Source organism: Lissotriton vulgaris, chromosome 10, assembly GCF_964263255.1.
Source record: "Lissotriton vulgaris chromosome 10, aLisVul1.2, whole genome shotgun sequence".
NCBI lineage: Eukaryota > Metazoa > Chordata > Amphibia > Caudata > Salamandridae > Lissotriton > Lissotriton vulgaris.
The window spans coordinates 63990710-64011315 of NC_141698.1; the positions used below are offsets into that span (position 1 = coordinate 63990710).

Genomic DNA, 20606 nt, shown 5'->3' on the forward strand with positions numbered 1-20606 from the left:
GCAGTTTCCTTAAAACTGTACAAAAATGGCCATTTATTTTTACTACAATATGTGTACATTTAAATCTGTTAGCGTTAAAACATACTATGGTCCAAAAATCCCCAACTTTTCTGCCACTATATTACTAGTCTGAGACGCAGTGTTGGACTTATGGTTCTCAGCTCATAGTCACTGTGGGGTTTGGAGAATAAATTAGGTTACCTTTCAGGAGCCTTGAGTTGTGGCTAATCTGGGAGGATCAGAAGTTGCTGACAGGGGGTTAGGTGATGAAGGGCAATTTCCAGATGGCCATAACGGAATATAGTTGTGTTATTCTTGCAACATTAATTTTGATTACATACGTTCCCTCTCTGGCTCCCTTCAACTGCACTTTGAGGAGTCTCACAACAATGGAGTTAATCAAAGGTGTTTCCTGAAAACTAAGTTGTTTCCATTGAAGAAATCAACCTACAATCTTGAAAAAAATCAGCATTTTGTGCTACCCAATTCCAATACAAAGCGGTGAAATCACTCCAGAAGAAACAAAAGCCTCCCCTTCCATATTCCTGCATTTTCCTCTCGCGATCATCACACTCTGAATATAGGGCACTCTTACCAGTGACAATATACTGGGAATCTCCTGAAAAAGCACAGTCCCACATCCAGCCCCGTGACGTCTCCCCAGGATTGTTACTCTTGATGCTCAGCTCGGTCATAAGCGAGAAGTTAGACGTCCTCCAGATTTTACAAGTCTGGTCCGCAGAGCATGTTGCCAGGAGTCTGAAAATTAAACAAACAAATAACCAGATGCAACAGGACCGTGCAAAAGGTTCATTTGATGAGCCAATAACCATTTCCTAAACAAAGATTTCTCTAAAAGGCCATGTTTTTATTTTTATGGACAAACTATGGTAGCTCATGGCTGATCGACGATTTAACTGACATGGAGAAAGCAGAGACCCTGAAAAGGCAAACTGGCTGATCCCAAAGCAATAATAAATTAAGAATATGGTGGTTACTAACCTGCTACGTACTTGTTTCGGACACAGATCACTAGACAGCAGGTAATATTTCTTAAGTTTATAATTACTAAAAATACGAGGCGCAGAGCCAAGAGGTGCACTGAATAGAAGCACATGTTGGAGATCTCGTGTGCGCCCTGTTCTTGCCTTTGGCAGAACTCTCTGCAGGCAGTTACACGAGGTGAGATGTCGTGGGGCAGAAAGGAGAAGTGTGACGCTAGGCACAGAGGGTATCGAATTAAAGTATAGTGAAGGAGGTGGCATCTAAACAGTTTGAAGTGCAAGATGGATAGTGCTGCATGGCAGAGTATGTCAGTGTTTGAGCAGCTGGTGAAAAGTTTGGCATCAAATACAAGCAGCCATTGGTGGGTGTGCCGGAGTTAACCATGGTGAATTTTCCAGGTCCGAGTGGTGGTAATACACGCCTAAACACCGTCTGGGCAGCTGATTGAAAGGTTCCAAGTGTGTAGAGGAGGTTTGTAATGACAGAGAAGCACTTTAAAGATGTCAAACAGGGCTTCTTCCAAACTGATACAAGAAGGGAAGAAGAAAATTAATAAGTAATGAATGCTGAACCCCTGAAAAGTTATACCGAGATGAGAGGTTCTCCGCAGACTAAGGAAAAAGCTGGAGTGGTGTATACCTGTGGAATTCTATCTGAAATGAGTGGAGACTAAAGTTCCAGGAGTAGAGGAGGCTTGGTCCACAATGCAGATGACGGTTTAGGTGACCGAGGTGTATCAGTCATTGAATTTGACCCACCAGTGGTGGAGGAGTTTTAAAAAGTTGTAATGTATAACTTTACAACGCATGCCTTTACCACAAATGTCTGTACTGCTTCTTTTTTATTTTATTTACTCCTAACCTTATTTAATCACTAACAACCCCTAAAACCTAAAATTACCCTTACCATCCTTTACCATTACGGTCTCCTAACCGTCTCTGCTTCAGATTTCGAATGAGTATTTCTTCATCCTTGAGTGGACCAAATAGAGCTTAACCCAAAAACAGAAGATTCATAGTTTTCTTGTATGCATCTGGCTCCCAAATCAATGCAGTGGTACATGTCATCCATCTGCAGCTCTCCAAGGAATCTTTCCATTCTTATGTACTGTTCACTGAGTGGAGCCAACAAGAGTCTTGGTGATGGCTCCACTGAACTCCTGCAATATTGTTTCGTCCACAAAGAATCTCCATGATAAGACTGCTGTAAAGAGTAAACATAGGCAGCCAAATTTGGTCTGAACATACAAGCCCATGAGCACATAAAAAAGCTTTGAAAGTGCTTCACTGACTCCCACTGGATGCGAGGATTAAGTGTAAAGTCCTCCACATGATCTACAAACCCTACTAGGATAATAGAGCTGCCTAACCACAAACTAGAGCCCTACATTTTTCTCCTAACAGGAACCTACGAAGAATACATCTCATTACCTAATGAAAATGTGACCAACTAAAACAAAGCGGGAACTGCTAGGGTATCCAGGACTGTAGACTGTGGAATGTGCCAACTCCAACACTCAAGACTTATGGAAACTGCATTAGTTTCAGAAAAAGGTCTAGAGACTGTAGTTTTTCGGATCATCTACAACAGAATTTTTTTTTCCACAAAGCAATCAAAGAAATGCCAGACAATAAAACAAGGGGGCTGGTGAAAGTAGACGTATTGTAGAAGCAATGCCTCAACACCCAATTAAATGTTAAAATAAAACAGAGAGAGAACCTCCTATCAGTCTCTAATTCGCCCTAGAACAGGCCCAGGAGACCCTTTGTTTTTGAAAAGGAAATTCATCCAACTAGTACTCTGGTGGCATGCTTTATCATAAAGTCCTCGCCCACATACTATCTGTTTCTGGACTGGCTCAATCTTGAAAAACAAAGGATGATTTTCTGTATGGGAAGGGACCTAAAGGTTAGAAATGTATAGTGTGTACCCCGAATTGTCTCTCTTTATTAGGTGGTCCCCAGCAAAAATTAAAAGCAAAAAGTGATGAATATGGATATAATTAGTAGTAACTTAATCTTCCCCAGCAGCACAAAATACTGACTTTTTTTTATCAGGCACTAGACTAAATAAATACAAACATATATGAACAAATAAACCATCTTAGAAAAGAAGATTTAATTAAAGCAATGTTGTGGCAGCAATCATGATCACCCAGGTGCACAGATTCAACAAATGCACAAAATACTTGGTTAAATGCAAGTTGGCACTTGTTAATTTCTGCCTAGAAATCTTGATATCACTCTTTGGGGTGGTTGTCTGAGGACTTCTGATCAGATCCTAGACAGATCGACATTAGATTCTAAGAGTAGAGATAGCACTGCCTGTTTTAAAAGTAGCCCCAACTGCATACCCCCCCCCTCCCCCCCAACCACTGCAAAAACTGTTTTCTCCTCAAACGACAAGGATGTTTCTCTTAACAGCAGATACTATAATGGAATCAGGGTATGGTTTACCTCTCAAGAAGTCATGATTATACCCAGGCTGTCTAAACTTCCTGAGAAGCCTCATAGTAGCCATCGTAATTGCAGCTGGAATCAAGAATGTCGCTATTGCTGATTTCAGTAAACCCAGTACTGCGGACAGGAGAAATATTAATAGGACCACTGGCTGCAATGTTTTAAAGATGGCCAAAGTTGAGGCCTACAGATTATGAAAGGGAATGGTACGGTTCATAATCCCTCTAGTAAGTAAGTCAAGAATTTCTTTTTTGTTCACCACATACATTCGATACAGTGAACCTAGAGGAGATGAGGGGGTATAGAACTTGCATCTGGTCAGAAGAGCCTGTATATGGCATGCACATGCTCTAGGTAAATGGTGACTTTGAATGAGTACATTTGTTTTTCCTTGAATAGTCTATCTTTTTTAGTGGAATGGATCGCCTTCACACGTGGTTGTGGAAGTCTGACATTTAATGTAAATCTCTAAGGAGCAAATCTCTTTCGTGACCTTAGTTAAGGAGGGAAGTCCAGCTGCAGAATAAACTGTCATGGTTTACGCTCTAGCAAAATTATTAGCCGAGCTTGAAATTCTGTGCTGTTAGGTCACCATTTCTAGCGAAGATATTTCCCCCGCTCCAGAACTTTTTCATTTGTAGAATGTAAACTTCGGCAAAAGGGTCAACTAGGTCCAAAGTGCCGGTGAAAGTATTAACACAGTTGTATAACTTGTTCTTCTCCCAGGGTTTAACACTAATAAAGAGATTATCCCACTATAAAAACACAAACGGCAGGTCATGATGTAAGATCTAATAAAGTAACATTTTTATCTGCCTCTCCTGGTCTACAGAGACACCAGTTATAGTAAAGAATAACCCCCTATTCTACCAGGTTGTCGGCCACATGTAAATACAATACCTTAGCTATACAGCAGCAGAACAAACTGTACCTCAGGGTGCTAGCTCTAGCAAAATTATTATCCAGATGCATCTACTCCCTTTTTCTCCACAGTGATGGTGGTTGACCGCTCCAAAGGAGAGATGTGAATAGATTTCATTCAACCTTCCGCTTCAGGATGTTATATCAGAACATTTTCTGCCAGCTCAAGTAAAGCGATGAATTTGGCTGCAGATCTTCTATAAGTGTGGCAGGTGTAGTAAAGTAATGGGTCCTATTTCCGAATTCCTTGTTCTGTCAAGTTTTGAGTTCTAAGAAAGGGATGATCCAAGCAGTGCAGGGACTTCTCACTGCAGGAAGTTCAACACAGGATATACTCTGGAAGTGAATCTTTCTGTTGTGCATTCCATGTGTGCTGTTTCCCAAACCCACATTCTCCAAACCATGTACAGCTTTTTGTGTTCGTTTCCAAAGCCGCTGCATGGCTAAACTCTACTAGGAGCCCATAAAGTGCAGCAAGTTCCCTTCACAGTAGGAATATGAGGGCTGTGACCCGGAAACAGAGACCTACTGGCTCTCTGCCCTTTCTCCATGGTGCTGGCCGCCGCTTTATCTGCTCCCTTGTGCCTGCTCTAATAAAAAAAGAAATATGAGGTAGGACCCTCCTGGCAGTCCATGACCATCAAAAAATACAATTGCCAGAAAGGCTCGATGAAGAACCCGGAGGCAAGTGTGTTTTGCTGCATAACCTTATTCTTTAGCAAGGATACTAGCTTTACTAATACGGTGAGCGAAGATGCCGGTCATGCTCTTCTGGCCATGCTGCCATCTCTTGCACAAGATTAGTCCTACAGCGCAGTGCTCTGTCCTGGAAGCAGTGCCAACCTTTGAATCCCAGGGGCACTAGTAGGTATGCATTCACTAGGTCACTCTCTGCTCAAGCGCAGATGGAATGCAAACACCAGAGTCTTCCAACACACATATCAGAACACACTGTCCTTGGGGAAACCAGTGAAAAAGAAGACCTTTTGTTCTAATGTGGTTTCAGCATGCAGACAGAAAAGGAAAACCATTTTACAACAAAAAAAACAAGAGCAAGCCAACAACAAGCTGCTATAAAGACGGAGCCAAAGAGAATAGTACACTGTTGCTGTGCATAGTTCTACTGTTTTGGTCTTTGGCCCTGTATCTAGTGTAAAACATCTGTAGACACAAAGAAGACAAACGGGAGCTTGCAAGAATTACTTCCACATCAATGAATGCCCACATGGTGATAACACCACATGAAGATGATGTATTGTACTGCTGGACAAATTACATACATTCAGACACAGATTTCTGCCCATCACATGTCACCACAGCCCATCGTTAGTACCGAATAGTCTTCATTTGTAACCTCCCATGAGGACTGGCCCTTTTACTTCTGTTGCTACACAGTCTGTGTTATTTAGTCTGTAAGCACTATTTTCTTAGTGAGTTTTGTACTACTGCAGGCACGACGTGCTTTGCAACAACATTCAGCTTGCCATGCATGCTTTCACTTTCCAAGCAGCCAGGACCATGGCGACCGCTTCTTTGCAATGAAATAGGTCTCCAGTTATTGGCATTCTAAATGGCAATAGCTGAAACTCTTGTTAATGCGAGACCTATTGCTTTGCGCATATTTCTTTTTGGGGTTGTTTCCAAGCGCCCCATGCTGCGCTTGCACTTAATAGAGGCCACGCCCCTTTCTTTAGACAAACTGCATCTAAAGCAAGGGGCACGGCCACAATCAAAATGAAAGTGCTGTTTGGGGTGCTTTTACAAAAAAAGCATTTCTTTTTCAAACAACTCCCCTTCCCCTTTCATAGAACGAAGGCCCTGGGTTCCTAAGAGCTTAATCAGGCTCGGGGAGGGTTGCCACTTGGCCCCCCTCCTGCAAAACAAAGAAACAATAAAAAAAGAAGGACGCCGGGTCCCCAGGGCCTAATAAGGCTCAGGAAGAGGCCATGTGGATCCCTCTACTTTGAAAAAACATTTGGTTTTGTGGCCAATGCCCCGCTGAGCATGGCCAAAGGCTGTGTATGGCAGGCATTGGCTTTACGTATAGTAATAAAATATGACTTAAAAAAAACTAGAAAGCACCGGGGAAAAAAAGGTTAAGGAAACGTTATAGTTAGCTGAATATGTCAGTGATAAAATTGTTTGAACAAAAAAAAAACCACTGAAATTCACCAGATATACTTAGCAGAGCTAACTAGAACTTGTGCACCCGCTATGCACGGCTTATGACCTCACATATTACATCACTCATGACATGTTCAATGACATCATTTACGACATCACTCATGACATCTCAAATCAACCATTGATGACATCATCCAAGGTTCTTTTGTACACATCGAATCAAATTAACTTCAATTGTTTAGGGAAGCTAAATATGCTGCAAAGGAATTCAGCATTGTGAATTTGGGGAAATAATTCACAGTTAGATCTGCTTTGAAACAACACTATGACAGTTTACCCATGATATTATTATATACAACCATATTGTACAGCTGTACAGTTGTTGGGTGCTGTATAAATATCACGTTATATTTTCTGTTTCAGGGGAAAAAAGTTTCGTATTTTCTGATATCACCTGACCCCACCCCCTCCAAGGCAATCAATATCATTCCATATGATACAGTTACCTTTTATCCTTTATGCATTCTCTATAAAAATCTGTGCCTGCCGAATAAAGAACTTTAACAGTTGAACTGTGGGCTTGTCTGAATTCAGTGGATCGGATTCTAATTTTGTGTGTATATATATATATATATATATATATATATATATATATATATATATATATATATATATATATATATATATATACATATATATATATATATATATATATATATATATATATATATATATATATATATATATATATATATATATATATATATATATATATATATATATATATATATATATATATATATATATATATATATATATATATATATATATATATATATATATATATATATATAATATAAAAATAACATACTTTCGGTAACAGAAATCTTGCCCGGCCCTATGTATCTCAGTCACTGGTCCCCACCAGTGTATTCTTCTAAACATAGTCACTGGTCCCCACCAATGTATTCTTCTAAACATATAAAACACAAAGTACTGAGACTTCAGCAAACAACAATGATTCATGAACTTCTTCCTGTTTGGATTCTTTAGTTTGTCTTTATTCTTTCTTCAGTTTTTTCTTTTTGTCAGTAGTCTTAATACAATATACAGCCACAGAAAACAGCTAACACATGTTTCGCGCTCCACTACTCTTCTTCAGGGCTTGTACTCCTAAATAAAAGAGCTTCTCTTATTAACCTTGGATCCTTGGCCTCAGTTTCTACAATTGTTAGTCTTAACTCATGATGCTGGGCGTTTAGCCTAATCTTAATTTCAAAACGGCTCATCAGCCTCAGAATGGGCTCTGCAAACATAATCGATTTGAGGCTGATGAGTCGTTTTGAAGACCCGTATCAAGGAGTACGTGACCATTTGAAACAACAATTGTGTTGACGAGAGAAAAAACATTGGGACGAAATGCAGCGCCAAACACGTTTTGGCTGTTTTCTGTGGCTGTGTATTGTATTAAAAATACTTGGCTATATTGACAAAAATAAAAAAACTGAAGAAAGAATAAAGAGAAACTAAAGAATCCAAACAAGAAGAAGTTTGTTAATCGTTGTTTGCCGAAGTCTCAGTACTTTGTGTTATATATATATATATATATATATATATATACATACACACACACACACACACATACATTTACATCATGTTTACTGAATACGTACATCTATAATATTGTACTCACGTAGAGTCTGGACTAAACCTGCACTGCAAAGCATAGCGCTTATGGGCTGGAATCTTTGTCTTCGGAATGAGTTGCGTAACTTCCTCTCCAATGCCTCCAGTTAAGTTCCACACATAGCAATTTCCCTTAAAGGAAAAAGATAAGTAGAATAATCCACAAAATAAGTTCCTGAAGCCATCTTTGAACCTTCATCTGATAAATGGAATAGTAATAAGAAATGGCCAATCCAGAACATAGTGAAAAAGTATGAAGGGGAACGTATGACAAGTCAGTCAATTTGTGCTCCGGGAGTGTATACCAATAGGGAGAATAAATTGATATAAGCAAAATAGTGTGTCCATAGAAGGGACAGCACCTAGAAGGGCAAAACATAAATCAAGAGGTTCAAAAAAAGAGGAGAGATGTGGCATGGGACGACTCTATAACTGGAAAGAGAACAGAAGGAGGTGAAGATGTTCCTAAGATGTACACCAGCACTGAGAAGTGAGTGTTTAAACCGGAGGAGTATAACCACTGAGATTTCACTCTACTCAGCAAGAAGTGGTAGAAATATAGCTGGAAGAGTGGTAAAGATCTGACTAGGGATTGGCTACACTTCTAAGGAGAAAGGTTCTAGTTGAATGATGTTTCCCAATCCAAAAACACTTCATACCATCAGCATGTAAGACCTTCACACTAAAAATAAGAGGTGGGTACAAAGGGTGAAGACGGAGGCTTGTTTCTCTTGCTACTCACCGAGCTATTCACAGCTGCCATATAACTGGCATCGGGGTCAATATGAACAGAGTTGATGGACACTTCTGGCTCTGGAATCAGCTGCTCATTATGATCTGTTTTCAGGTCCCAAATGTGTATGGCTCCACTCTGATCACCCACAATCAGCTCCGCCTAGAACACAGAAAGTGGCGAAGCTCATCAAAATGAAGCACAGACATAGCACCTTATCCTATGAAAATATCTAATTTATCTTTGAAAAAAGCAGCATTATTGAAGGGGGAACACCACAAATTGTGACATTGCAGGCCAGAGATCACATATAATAAGCAATGGAAAGAAACGTTAGAGTGTATGTTTGCATAAATGTTGTCATCTCTCAACAGAACTCTTTAACCAAGGTTCTCAGAGGGGTGACATTCAGTCAAATAGACAACACTGCAGGATGCACAATTTGCTACAGGAAAAACTAAGCTTTATTACTGGCAGGTCAAACAAACATTTATTGGAGACCGTTACATCAATTATTTCCATTTCTTGAACATGGACACACAGCTGCTACTAACTATCCTGCCACAATATGGAGAGGTGTGGATTTTTGACTTCATTAGCCAGTCTCATCCACAACACAACTCCCGTTCCTCTTTCACACCTTAGCAAGAGTGTGACGAGTGGATTGCTAAGGCTAGGCTTTTTCAAAGTGTGGCATTAAGACTGAGGCAGTTCTAGCACACATTTATTTTTCGTAAACAGGGGAATCACTAGGTTGTCTTCTCATTTCAGTAGGCTGGTTTAGTGACAGAAAAAGTGGACTGAAGGTTTTGTGTGAGCTACCTGTAGGTAGGCAGGGCGCAACATGGATAGGCCTAAGCCGTTGCATCCATAATGCACTGCTGCTTTGCCAGAAGTCTCTTTACAACCAGTTTCTTTTATTATTGAAGACTGCTTGCATCTGCTGCATTCGTAAAATCAATTCAATACAGAGAAGAATGACTACTCGTAGGCAAGATCTCATGGAAATGCATGAAATGTAACATATAATTAAGGCTTTCCTATTTTCGATTTCTATTTTTGGTCAATTCTGGAAGTGTTTTTTCAGTGTTGTCCAGTGATTTCAATACCTTAAAACAGTGGTTATCAGTGGTTACACATTTTCGTGCCATTAACAACAACATAAACAGTGTCTTTATGGTGTTTATGGAACATTTTGCTTTTATTATTGCTTGCTTTCTGCACTGATAGTTCATGGTACATAGACAGTGTATATGAGGTCCAAATAAAGTTTTACCAATCAAACTTATATTAGTACACCATACAATACTTCTTCAGTGAGTCTTTGGTAATGCGTGCTTACTCTTTCCTTCCCATGTTAACTTATCTGTAAAAAGCCCCTCTCAACACTGGCACTTGAGAAGGGCAACACCAGAACAGCCAGTACACAATTTGCTAACTCGGTCCAATGACAAAGCTCTCCATACTAATACTGGTGCACGTGAAGATTGCGATTTTCTGGGACAGGTTCTGCAACATATGCATTGAACTGGGCACCAACGCCCTCAGAGTTATTGAAGCGGTCAACCATGAAGCCGTACTTTTCAAAGTTCAGAGAAAATTCACCAATAAGGAAGGGATCTAGAACTTGTGCAGGGTACCACACTGAGGCTTCATTGACTTAAATTGCCATTGCTGGGGAAGGGTCATTTCTATGCATCATTGCAAGCCATTTCTCATGCATTGTAAAATACATTTTCCTGTGTTGCTCCCCATCATTTCTTTGCTTACCAAGTGGCAAGCATTCTAACATGGGCCATGTTGCAGTGCCAAAGTCACTTTAAGTGTTACCCAGCCTATTTGCAAGGAAATATTTCACATCTACACCAATTACACTAAACTCTTGGTAGACAAGGGTGTTTTTGTCTAAAGCATTTTATTATGTCCACTACAGCAGTTATGTTTTCCTGTAAAAATCTAAGAATGCAATACAGTGTACTTTTTTTTCACATCACTATCAATATGCGACTGAAGATCCTCACATTTCTTGCCTTTGGCATCATCACAAAGCACAAATTCAACAAACAGTCACCACATTGATAATATAGCATTCACGGCCTCTAGGACGAAGAACCACAAGCTAAATGCAGGTATGTGGAATTCCTATAGGCAGACGCCCAGGACATAATATTTGTGGTCAAGGGCAACAAGTTTTGATGTGTGTTTTGTCCTTGGGACAAGTAGGCCCAACCCCCTACATCACAAACCCTTTGACTGCCAGTTTACAGTTCCACATTATAGATAGAATGTCTGCAATTAAGACAATATTTGTGCCCCTAAGTAAATGCTGTTCAAACTTGTATTTATGGGTCAATAATGCAAAGCCTTTATTATTAGGGTGAGCACTCTCGCTCTAAGTAAATGTTGTAAGATCGGACTGCACTACTGACAGTTGTTCCAGTATAAAAATGTATACAGACGTTTTCAAAGTTTAGCAATAATAGGCGATGTATAATGCTCCCAGAATGCTCTCTGATTAGATGAAAATTTTGCAGAAGCTTGAAAGCACAATTGATGCTTCTTTGCTTTCAAAATAAAATATTCACCAAAAAATGCAAGTGGGAAAAAAACATTTAGCTAAACTAATGTAAAATTTTAAGTACCATTTCTTTGCAGTATCATTTAGTAAAATGTGTTGATGTATAATAGTATTTCCCAAAAATATTCATAATGGAAAATCAGTGTAACCAGTTTAAAAAAGATATGGGAAACAAAAATAAACAAACATTGGCAAAACCAGTGGATCGGAAATTGGCGGTCAGCCTTTTGGTTTTGTTAATGCATGACTTGTTTTGGCATGGTTTTTGGGAACCCTTATGGATGTGGGAGCTGCCTAGCCTTCGCCATGATAACAAACATTGGCAAAAGCTAAAATTGTTTTTGATCTCAAAAAGCATACATTGCCACAGTAGTTCCTGGCACTTTACAAAACTACTATGGGTGCGGCAATGCTCCTTGTTAAAGAGCAGAATGCTGTCATTCACAGTGAAGCCAGCCAATCGAGGGAGAGAAATAATCTTCATAAATGCGAAAGGACATGGTTAACGCCAGACCAAATTAGGGGTCCACTTAAAAAAATAAAGTCTGAAAAGTGCACCATGGTATTAGTCCTTGCTTTAAGTGCAGATGAATAGCTTTAGTGAATTCACAAGAATTAACAAAAGTGGGCCAAGAAATGCTACTTCTAGAAAATTAGCCCCAGAAGCCACAGCGTCAACCTGACTGAGACTCGTGATAACGGCGGAAAGATCGGAATCAAGGCCTGAATATCCCGAACCCGCTGTTCGGGAGGATAAACCCGAAACTGCGCAGAGTCTAGAACCGCTCCGATGAAGAGGAGCTTCTAAGAGGGACACAGGTGTGACTTCGGCAGATTGATGTAGAACCCCAGCAGGCACTGGAGGTCGGCCGTAGTCTGGAGGTGGCTGACAACTGTTTGGGGCGAGCCCGCCTTCAACAACCAGTTGTCGAGGAAGGGGAAGACTGAAACCCCTAATCTGCGCAGATGAGCTGTGACCACCGCCATCACTTACGTGAACACCTGTTGGGCGCTGGTAAGGCCGAAGGGGAGCACAGTAAACAAAGTGCTTGTGGCCTACCATGAACCTCAGGTAGCGCCAATGGGCCGGCAGGACGGGGATGTGAAAATAAGCGTCCTGCAAGTCCAACGCTACCATCCAGTCTCCCGGGTCCAGGTCCAGTGTCAGCATCTTGAACTTCTCCTTCCGGAGAAAGCCGTTGATGTTCCATAGATCCAAGATAGGGCGTAGGCCCCCTTTGCCCTTCTTGGGAACCAGAAAGTAGTGGGAATAACAACCACACCATACTTCTGGCCCAGGAACGCGCTCGATGGCCCCCTTGGTCAAGAGGGCCATAACTTCCTCTCGCAGAAGATCCAAGTGATCCCCCGACACGCGGTGGTACTGCGGTGGCATGGCTGGAGGGGAGGGAGTAGTCCCTTCGGACGATTTGCAGTACCCACCTGTCCGAAGTGATGGTGCGCCAGTGAAGGAGGTGATGGCGAACCCTGCCCCCCCACTGGCGTCGTGTGGGCCTGCAAGCTCGGACTAGGAAGGCTTTGAGGCGGATGCTGCGGTGGATGTAGACTGGCCTCGCCGTTGTCCCCGGGCAGCGCCACGGCGGTTACCACGTCCGCCACCGCACTGGACATTAGTCTGCGGCCCGTGGCTGGCAGGACGTATGGGGGCGCCCCTTTCCAGGCCACGAAAGGAGCGAAAGGCAGCTGGTTGCTGGCGCGGGGCAGACAGGCCCAAGGACTTGGCCGTAGCCCTGGAGTCACGCTCAAGTGCACTGTCTGCCTTGTCGCCAAAGAGGCGACGGCCATCAAAAGGCATGTCCATAAGGGTGTTTTGGACATCAGCTGAAAAGTTGGCGGACCTCAGCCAGGTGTGGCGACTAATCACCACCGTCGTTGCCATCGCTCTGCCTAGCGAGTCCGTTGTATCCAGCCCACATCGGATGGAGTACCGTGCCGCATCTCGACCCTCCGCAAGGGCTTGGGCGAGTTTAGTCCAGGCCTCCTCCGGACATTGTGGCAGCACTTCCGCGACCGTGTCCCACAGAGAGTGGGCATAACGGCCCAAGAGGCACGTGGTGTTAACTGACCGCAACCCCAAACTCAGTGAGGAGAACATCTTCTTACCATACTGTTCGTAGCTCTTGGATTCCCGATCGGGGGAGCCGTCAGGAATGCGGTCTGGGAGTTAGAGGCCTGTATGACCAGGCTCTCATGAGTGGGGTGGGTGGACAGGAAGCAAGGGTCACCCGGAGCCGGGACGGTGGCGTCTGTCCACGTTCCTATCTAAAGGGGGACCTGTAGCGGGCCTGGACCAGGTGCCCAGAAGAACGTCAGACAAGGCCCCATTAAACGGCAACAGAGGCTCCGAAGAGCTTGCTTGCAGTTTAAGAACCTCAGTGAGGAGGTTAGTCCTCACGGCCGCGACGGGGAGTTCAAGGGATAAGGCCTTGGCCACCAGCTTCAACACCACACTATAGGCAGCCCCCTCCTCCGAAGCCACGGTAGGAGGGGAGACAAAACCAGTGTCTGGCGAAGTGTCCAAACCACTGGCATCCCCTAGCTCACCTGTCCTGATAAGGCTGGCACTCACGTGCCAGAGGGTCCTCAGACCCCTCCCAATCCGCCTCGCCACCCATCTCCTGGTACTCAGGTTCAAATGATGGGGCCGGGTCATAGAAGTAAAAGTCTCCCATCGGCTTCAAGAGCGGTGCCGCTCCGGCACCGGACCCGGATCGAGGGGAGGACCGGGGACGACGTCGTCCTGGGACGGCGCCGGGGGCAACACCCTGGGGGCCGGCACCGGCGAGGTCGTAAGGTTGACCGGTGACGACCTGGATCTGGATCCAGCGGGGCCCTGCGGCGTCGGAACCAAAGTTGCCGACGGCGCCGGGGCCGAAGCACCCGGTCCGCTTGGGCTCCCAGTCGGGCCGAAGGCGCTGCGGAACCCGACGGAGGAGGGAGCGACCTCATGGCCATAAGGAAGGCGTCGATCTCCTCCGGCGTCGCGTTCTGCCCAGGGACCGGCGGGTATGGAGCAGGCCGCAACGCCGCGTGGGCGGTGTCACCCGAACCCCCGGCCGCGTTGCGCGAGCGTCGGGGGGGAATCGGAAGAGCAATGTCGCTTCTTAGACTTCTTGTGCCTCTTACCTGAGGACTTGGAGCTCGAGGAGTGGTGTTGATCCTCCGAGCCGTGATGACTCCAGCCCCGCGACCGTTCCCTCGACCTCCTACCGGACCAGGACCTCGAACCGCGCGAGCCAACTGCGGGAGCTCGATGCGCTTGCGGGACCGCTCCCGCCTAGCCTTCGACGCCAAGGCCCGGCAGTCGGAGCACGACTTGTCATCGTGGTTGGGCCCCAGGCAATGAAGACACCGGCGATGGGGGTCGGTAACAGACATCAGTCGGCTGCAGTCGACGCAGGGTTTGAACCCGGGCAACCCTACCGGCACCGTCTGAGTCGTTCGACTTTTGAAAAGTGATAAAAAATGATCGAAAAAGTTTACTCAAAAAATTACTAAGGATACCACTTTTTCCTGATCGGCGCTTGCTGGCGCGGAAAAAAGAAGAACTGACGTCAGCGTGCGAGGGCGGCGGCTAAGTACTCTGGCGACGTCATTCCAGCGCCAACGACGTCGATGACGGACGCCTACCGACGCGCAAGGGTACTGCTACGCAAAAGTTTCTGGATCAAGTCTGATGCCTGGGGATATTCTAAGGTAAGGAATCTAATACTAACCCGTTTCTTTTAGAGTGCAGATTTCCGAAACCCCGCACCATAGAGTAACCTTGGTGTTATATATCTTAAGTGCAGAACCTACAGGCTTGCTTTGGAAAAGCCTGTGTTCTTTCAGTATTGCTCCAGCGAGTTAGGAATGCTTTAGAGCCAATGTTTCTATCTGTGGTTTCCAGTCTAATTTACGGCCTATAGTAATTCCTAAATATGTAAATGTATCAGTTTGTTCCAATGACTCCTTGTTCATTACAACCCTAGCCTTAATAACTTATATTTGTAGTTTTGTCCACGTTTACTACCAACTCATGTGCCTTACAAAATGACCTAAAATTAGTTAATGCTCGCTGCAACCCATCTTGTGTTTTAGATAGTATCAGGGTATCATCAGCAGACATTAATATTGGGACCTTTTTGCCTGCAACTGTGGGTGCATCAGAATAGAACTCTGCAAAATAATTGACCACACCATTTATATACAGAGAAAATATGTGGGGGCCAGTGCGCACCCTTGTAGTACTTCTTTTTTAATTCAAAATGTGGGGGTAGTGTTACCTTGTGACCCCCAGAGAACCTGTGCATAGTTAGATTCATGCAACTTAACTACTAGCTCGAAGAGCTCAGGGGGCAACCCTAGGTCTTTCAATACGGCCCAGAGCTTAGCTCTCGGGACCGTATCGAATGCGGCTTTGATATCGACAAAGGCGGCATATATAGTTCCGCCCGCTAGTAGTACGATGCGCCAATAGATTAAAATGAAGAAAAATACTTGATCGATTGTGCTTACGAGGGTCCTAAAACCTACTTGAAAAGGAGATAATATATTATTCTCTTCTATCCATGTCTGGATTCTATTCAAGACCAATCTAGCCATAATCTTTTGAGTACAGTTGATTAGGCTGATTGGTCTGTAATTGCTTGGGCTTGAGCTGTCACCCTTTTTATGAATAGGTAAGATCTCGGCTCCTCGCCAGGAGTCTGGGATGGGGTTCCACTGGCTAACGCGTTAGCGAGAATTAAAATTAAAATATATTGGAGCCAGTTGTCTTTGTCAAATAAGAATAGGTACGCTGGAATGCAATTGGGGCCAGGAGCCCTACCCTTTGGTATTGAGTTCAGAGCCTTTACCACTTCGCTTAATGAGAACGTTATTATTATATCTGGGCTTGGACCTTGAAAGGGAGGTGAGAGCTCACCTGCTGCAAATTGGCTCTCAAACAAGGATACCCACTGGTCGGGTGCAATATAGTTTGTGGGGATGTTATCTTTACCACCTCTACCCTTCTTTGCCAGCTGCCAGAATGACTACGTATTTTTCAATTTGCTAGCTTGTAGGAGATATCCCCACCGTTGCTTATCCCATTTCTCTTTTGCTAACGTTATCGTAATTGAATACTTTTTTCGTGCTACACTTATTTTATCTATATCTTTGCTTCAGATTGCCCGGGACAGCTGTCTGTATGCTTCTTTACAATCCTTGTTATACCAGTGATCATGCTTTAGTGGGGCTCTCTTCGAGGTGCTGGTGGGTTTAACAAAGAAATTCCTCATGTTCCCAAACATGGTCTTGTGCAGTTGGATAATATTAGAATTAGCTTCTCAGTGATTATTACATTTTTGTAGTCGGTCTAGTGTACTTGACATCTCTCCTTGCATTTTTCTCAGTGTACTTTTATTCTCAACAACCCGTGACCACCTGACCCTCCTCTTGTCAGTACTTATGAAAACCTTGCTGTCTCCATTGCGGCAACCGTGGGGGAAGATGTTACGTAACCTGTTGCCATGAGTTTTAACAGAAGTGGGTTATGCTCACTTTCGTTCCTTGCACAGACCTCCATGTCCACTAGGGATGACCAGTTTTCTATGTTAATAACAATTTAGTCAATACGAGTACTTTTTAAACCGTTGTCATAAGTATGTGTTCCTAAGTGGTCAGAGGGTGTGCGGCCATTCACAGCCCTGAACCCTTTTCTAGACTAAGTGCTTTAAGTTGGGGAGCTGCCTCAGTCCATTTTTTTTATTGGTGATATCTCCAGATGGGGAATACCCCACTGGGCATCTTCATCTGCACTGAGGTTGCTAATCTCAGAGTCCATGGGATTGAATGTAGTATTGAAATCACCCACTATGCTAAGTTGTTCCCCTCACTCGTTCTATCTAAGAAGTGGTTAAGGTCTAAAATTGTCTTCGATAATCTACCACCAGCAGTGCCCCTGGCATATACATTAACAATCAGTAGGTTCAATCAATCAATCAATCAATCCGTCAGCGCGCTACATACCCGTGAGGGTCTCATGGCGCTTGGGGGGGGGGGGGGGGGGGGGGGGGGGGGGAGGTGCTATTGATCGAAGAGCCAGGTCTTGAGAAGTCTGCTGAAGGCCAGCATGTCCTGAGTCTGTCGTAGGCTGGTAGGGAGAGCGTTTCAGGTCTTGGCGGCGAGGTAGGAGAAGGATCTGCCGCCGGCTGTGGTTTTTCAGATACGATGAACTGTGGCGAGGGTGAGGCTGGCTGAGCGGAGGCTTCGTTGGGGATGTGGAAGCTGAGTCGGTTGTTGAGGTATGTAGGTCCGGTGTTGTGTAGTGCTTTGTGCGCGTGGATGAGGAGTTTGAAGGTGATCCTCTTGTTGACGGGGAGCCAGTGCAGGCCTCTTAGGTGGGGTGTGATGCGGCTGCGTCGGGGGACGTCGAGGATCAGACGTGACGAGGCGTTCTGGATTCGTTGTAGTCGTCTCAGGAGCTTGGTTGTTGTTCCTGAGTAGAGGGCGTTACCATAGTCAAGTCTGCTGGTGACGAGGGCCTGGGTGACGGTTTTTCTCGTGTCGGGAGGGATCCATTTGAAGATCCTGCGGAGCATTCGGAGGGTGTTGAAGCAGGATGCAGAGACGGCGTTGACTTGCCTGGTCATGGAGAGGGTGGAGTTGAGGATGACCCCCAGATTGCGTGCGTGGTCTGTGGGTTCCGGGGCTGTGCCTAGCGATGTGGGCCAGCAAGAGTCGTCCCAGGCTGATGGGGTGGGTCCGAGAATGAGGACCTCCGTCTTGTCTTAATTCAGCTTCAGTCTGCTGTCCTTCATCCAGTCGGCTACGGCCTTCATTCCTCTGTGGAGGTTGGCTTTGGCGGTGTGGGGGTCTTCAGTGAGGTATATGATCAGCTGGGTGTCGTCGGCGTAGGAGATGATGTTGAGGTTATGTTGTCGTGCGACGTGGGCGAGCGGTGCCATGTAGATATTGAACAGCGTAGGGCTGAGGGAGGATCCCTGTGGGACGCCGCAGATGATCTCGGTGGTTTTTGAGCGGAAGGGTTGGAGGCGGACGCTCTGGGTTCTGCCGGAGAGGAAGGATGTGGTCCAGGCCAGGGCCTTCTCTTGAATTCCAGCGTCATGGAGGCGTGCTGATAGGGTGCGGTGGCAGACTGTGTCAAAGGCTGCTGATAGGTCCAGGAGGATGAGGGCGGCTGTTTCTCCTTTGGGGAGATATGTAGGGCAGACAGATAAGTATTGCCATCAGAGCCATGCTATCAGTCTCCTTTTCTACTATCTTATAAAGGGGGCTCTGCTTTACCCATATTGTTAGACCTCCCGACGGTCTGCCTTTCCTACCACCTATTGCTGGTTGAAGGAATTTTAAGTAGCCCGGACGGTAAACTGGAATGAGTGCCCATGTCTCTTGGAAGGCTACAATATCATGCTTGTCTACGTAGTCTGACCAGTCCAAAGATGAAAGCTTGAGAGACAGACCTGCTATGTTCCAGGATAAAAGAGTCAAGAATGGTGTGTCTTGTTTGACTGCTAGATTACCCTGGTCACCCTCCCTGGCTATTCCCGAACTACAATTAACTGGGACTGAGTCATAATTATCAAATGTACTAGGGCAATCTATCAGCAGAGATGTTAATGACCCAGGTGTATCTGCTACATTGTTCTTTCCTGCATGGCCAGTGCCAGGGTAATATTCTGAACAGTGACTCACAGCCTCCCTTGCATGTGAGACCTCTAAGGAACTAAATGTAAGGCAAGGATCGATGGAAAGTCAATCTATATTTTGGAGGGACGAGTCCTCAGGTACACTTAGCTCAGAAACATTGGTTGTTTGAGTGAAGTCAGTTTTGGGAGGGTTTAATTTCAACCTGATGTCTGTATGTATCATATGTGATGTTCTTAGATCAAAAGCTAGCAGATTTTCTACCAGTAGTGGAGTGGCCAAGGTGAGACAGACTTAGTCGGTGTTTTTCCCATTATATGGTCGTCTTACAGCGGAGGAAATATCCTCCCCGATTATGGACCTACACTTAAGTACATGTCTCAACCACTAGGTACATTTGTTGATCAGGGATTGCTCGTCTTCCTTAATTAGGCTAGGTGCAATTTTTGGGACGTTTGTCATAAAGATTTGGCTTTTAGAGAGACAGAACAAGGATTTATCCATGTGATTCCATCTGTTGGTACAGCCCTGGTCTGTTCACTAGGACGATGGAAGTTGGGAAGTTCAGTTCGGTCGCCCGTGATTGACAAACGAGAGGATCTCTTCATTGGCTTGTCATTACTAGCAGGATGCTGGAAGAGAGAATTGGGGCCATAAGTCGGTTTGTTAGTGCATGTTACTTTTTTACCTTTGGCTTTAAGTTCTAGATTTGAGCTACATAGATTGCCCTTAGTGTTAGTTTCTCTGTGATCCTGGGTTCGTATTGGAACTTCAGTGATTTGTTGGTTTGTGCTAGATTGCGCTTTTAATGCCAAGGAGAGTATATCAATTGTACCCTTGAGTTGTTTGACTTCATTTAAGAGTTGCCTAGTTGGGGCCTTTAGATCGGCTAGCTCTTCTTTGAACACGGCTGTGCATAAGCATGTATCTCTATTTGTTGTGTCCACACATCATGCACGTTCACATTCTGTCTCCAAATGTTCACAGGGTTCCTCAGAGAGTTCCTCTGGAATATCCATCAGGGCTGAAAATCTATTTGTGCAAATAATGGCAGGCTCAGTGGAGCATCTTTCATATGGACGGGCACTTAGCTCAGGGGTGTTATAACTCTTTACCCAATAAGCTTTCTTGGACAGCTATTTGCCGGCCCTTCAAAGAAGACTATTTAAACCTATCAGGGATTAATGGAGAGATTCTGCGGGGGTAGTAGTTGAAGTGGGGGTTGAGGCGCTAACCTTGTTTGGAGAGCTTCCACTCATACCAGATGGAGCCAATAAAATCTCCTCACACTCTTCAACAAGATTAACAAGCATTTACAATGCAATGGTTTCGCCTTTGGAAAAGTTAGAGCTATTGGCATTGTAAATGACAAATTTTGTATTTATGTGTTGGTTTTGAAAACAGATAAATAAATGGCATTGTCATTTACATTGCCATTAGCTTAATCTCT

The 20606-nt window shown here is 44.4% G+C and overlaps 1 protein-coding gene across 1 annotated transcript in view; it reads right to left on the minus strand.

Annotated features, from left to right (window-relative positions):
- The window catches only part of MLST8 (MTOR associated protein MLST8), a 69048-nt gene that overhangs the window by 5541 nt on the left and 42901 nt on the right, over positions 1-20606 (minus strand). The window contains exons 6-8 of the mRNA XM_086940479.1: positions 8938-9090; positions 8203-8327; positions 596-759 (exon numbers count right to left, since the gene is read on the minus strand). Coding sequence (XP_086796605.1) covers positions 596-759; positions 8203-8327; positions 8938-9090 — 442 coding nt within the window. The remainder of the gene's footprint in view (positions 1-595; positions 760-8202; positions 8328-8937; positions 9091-20606) is intronic.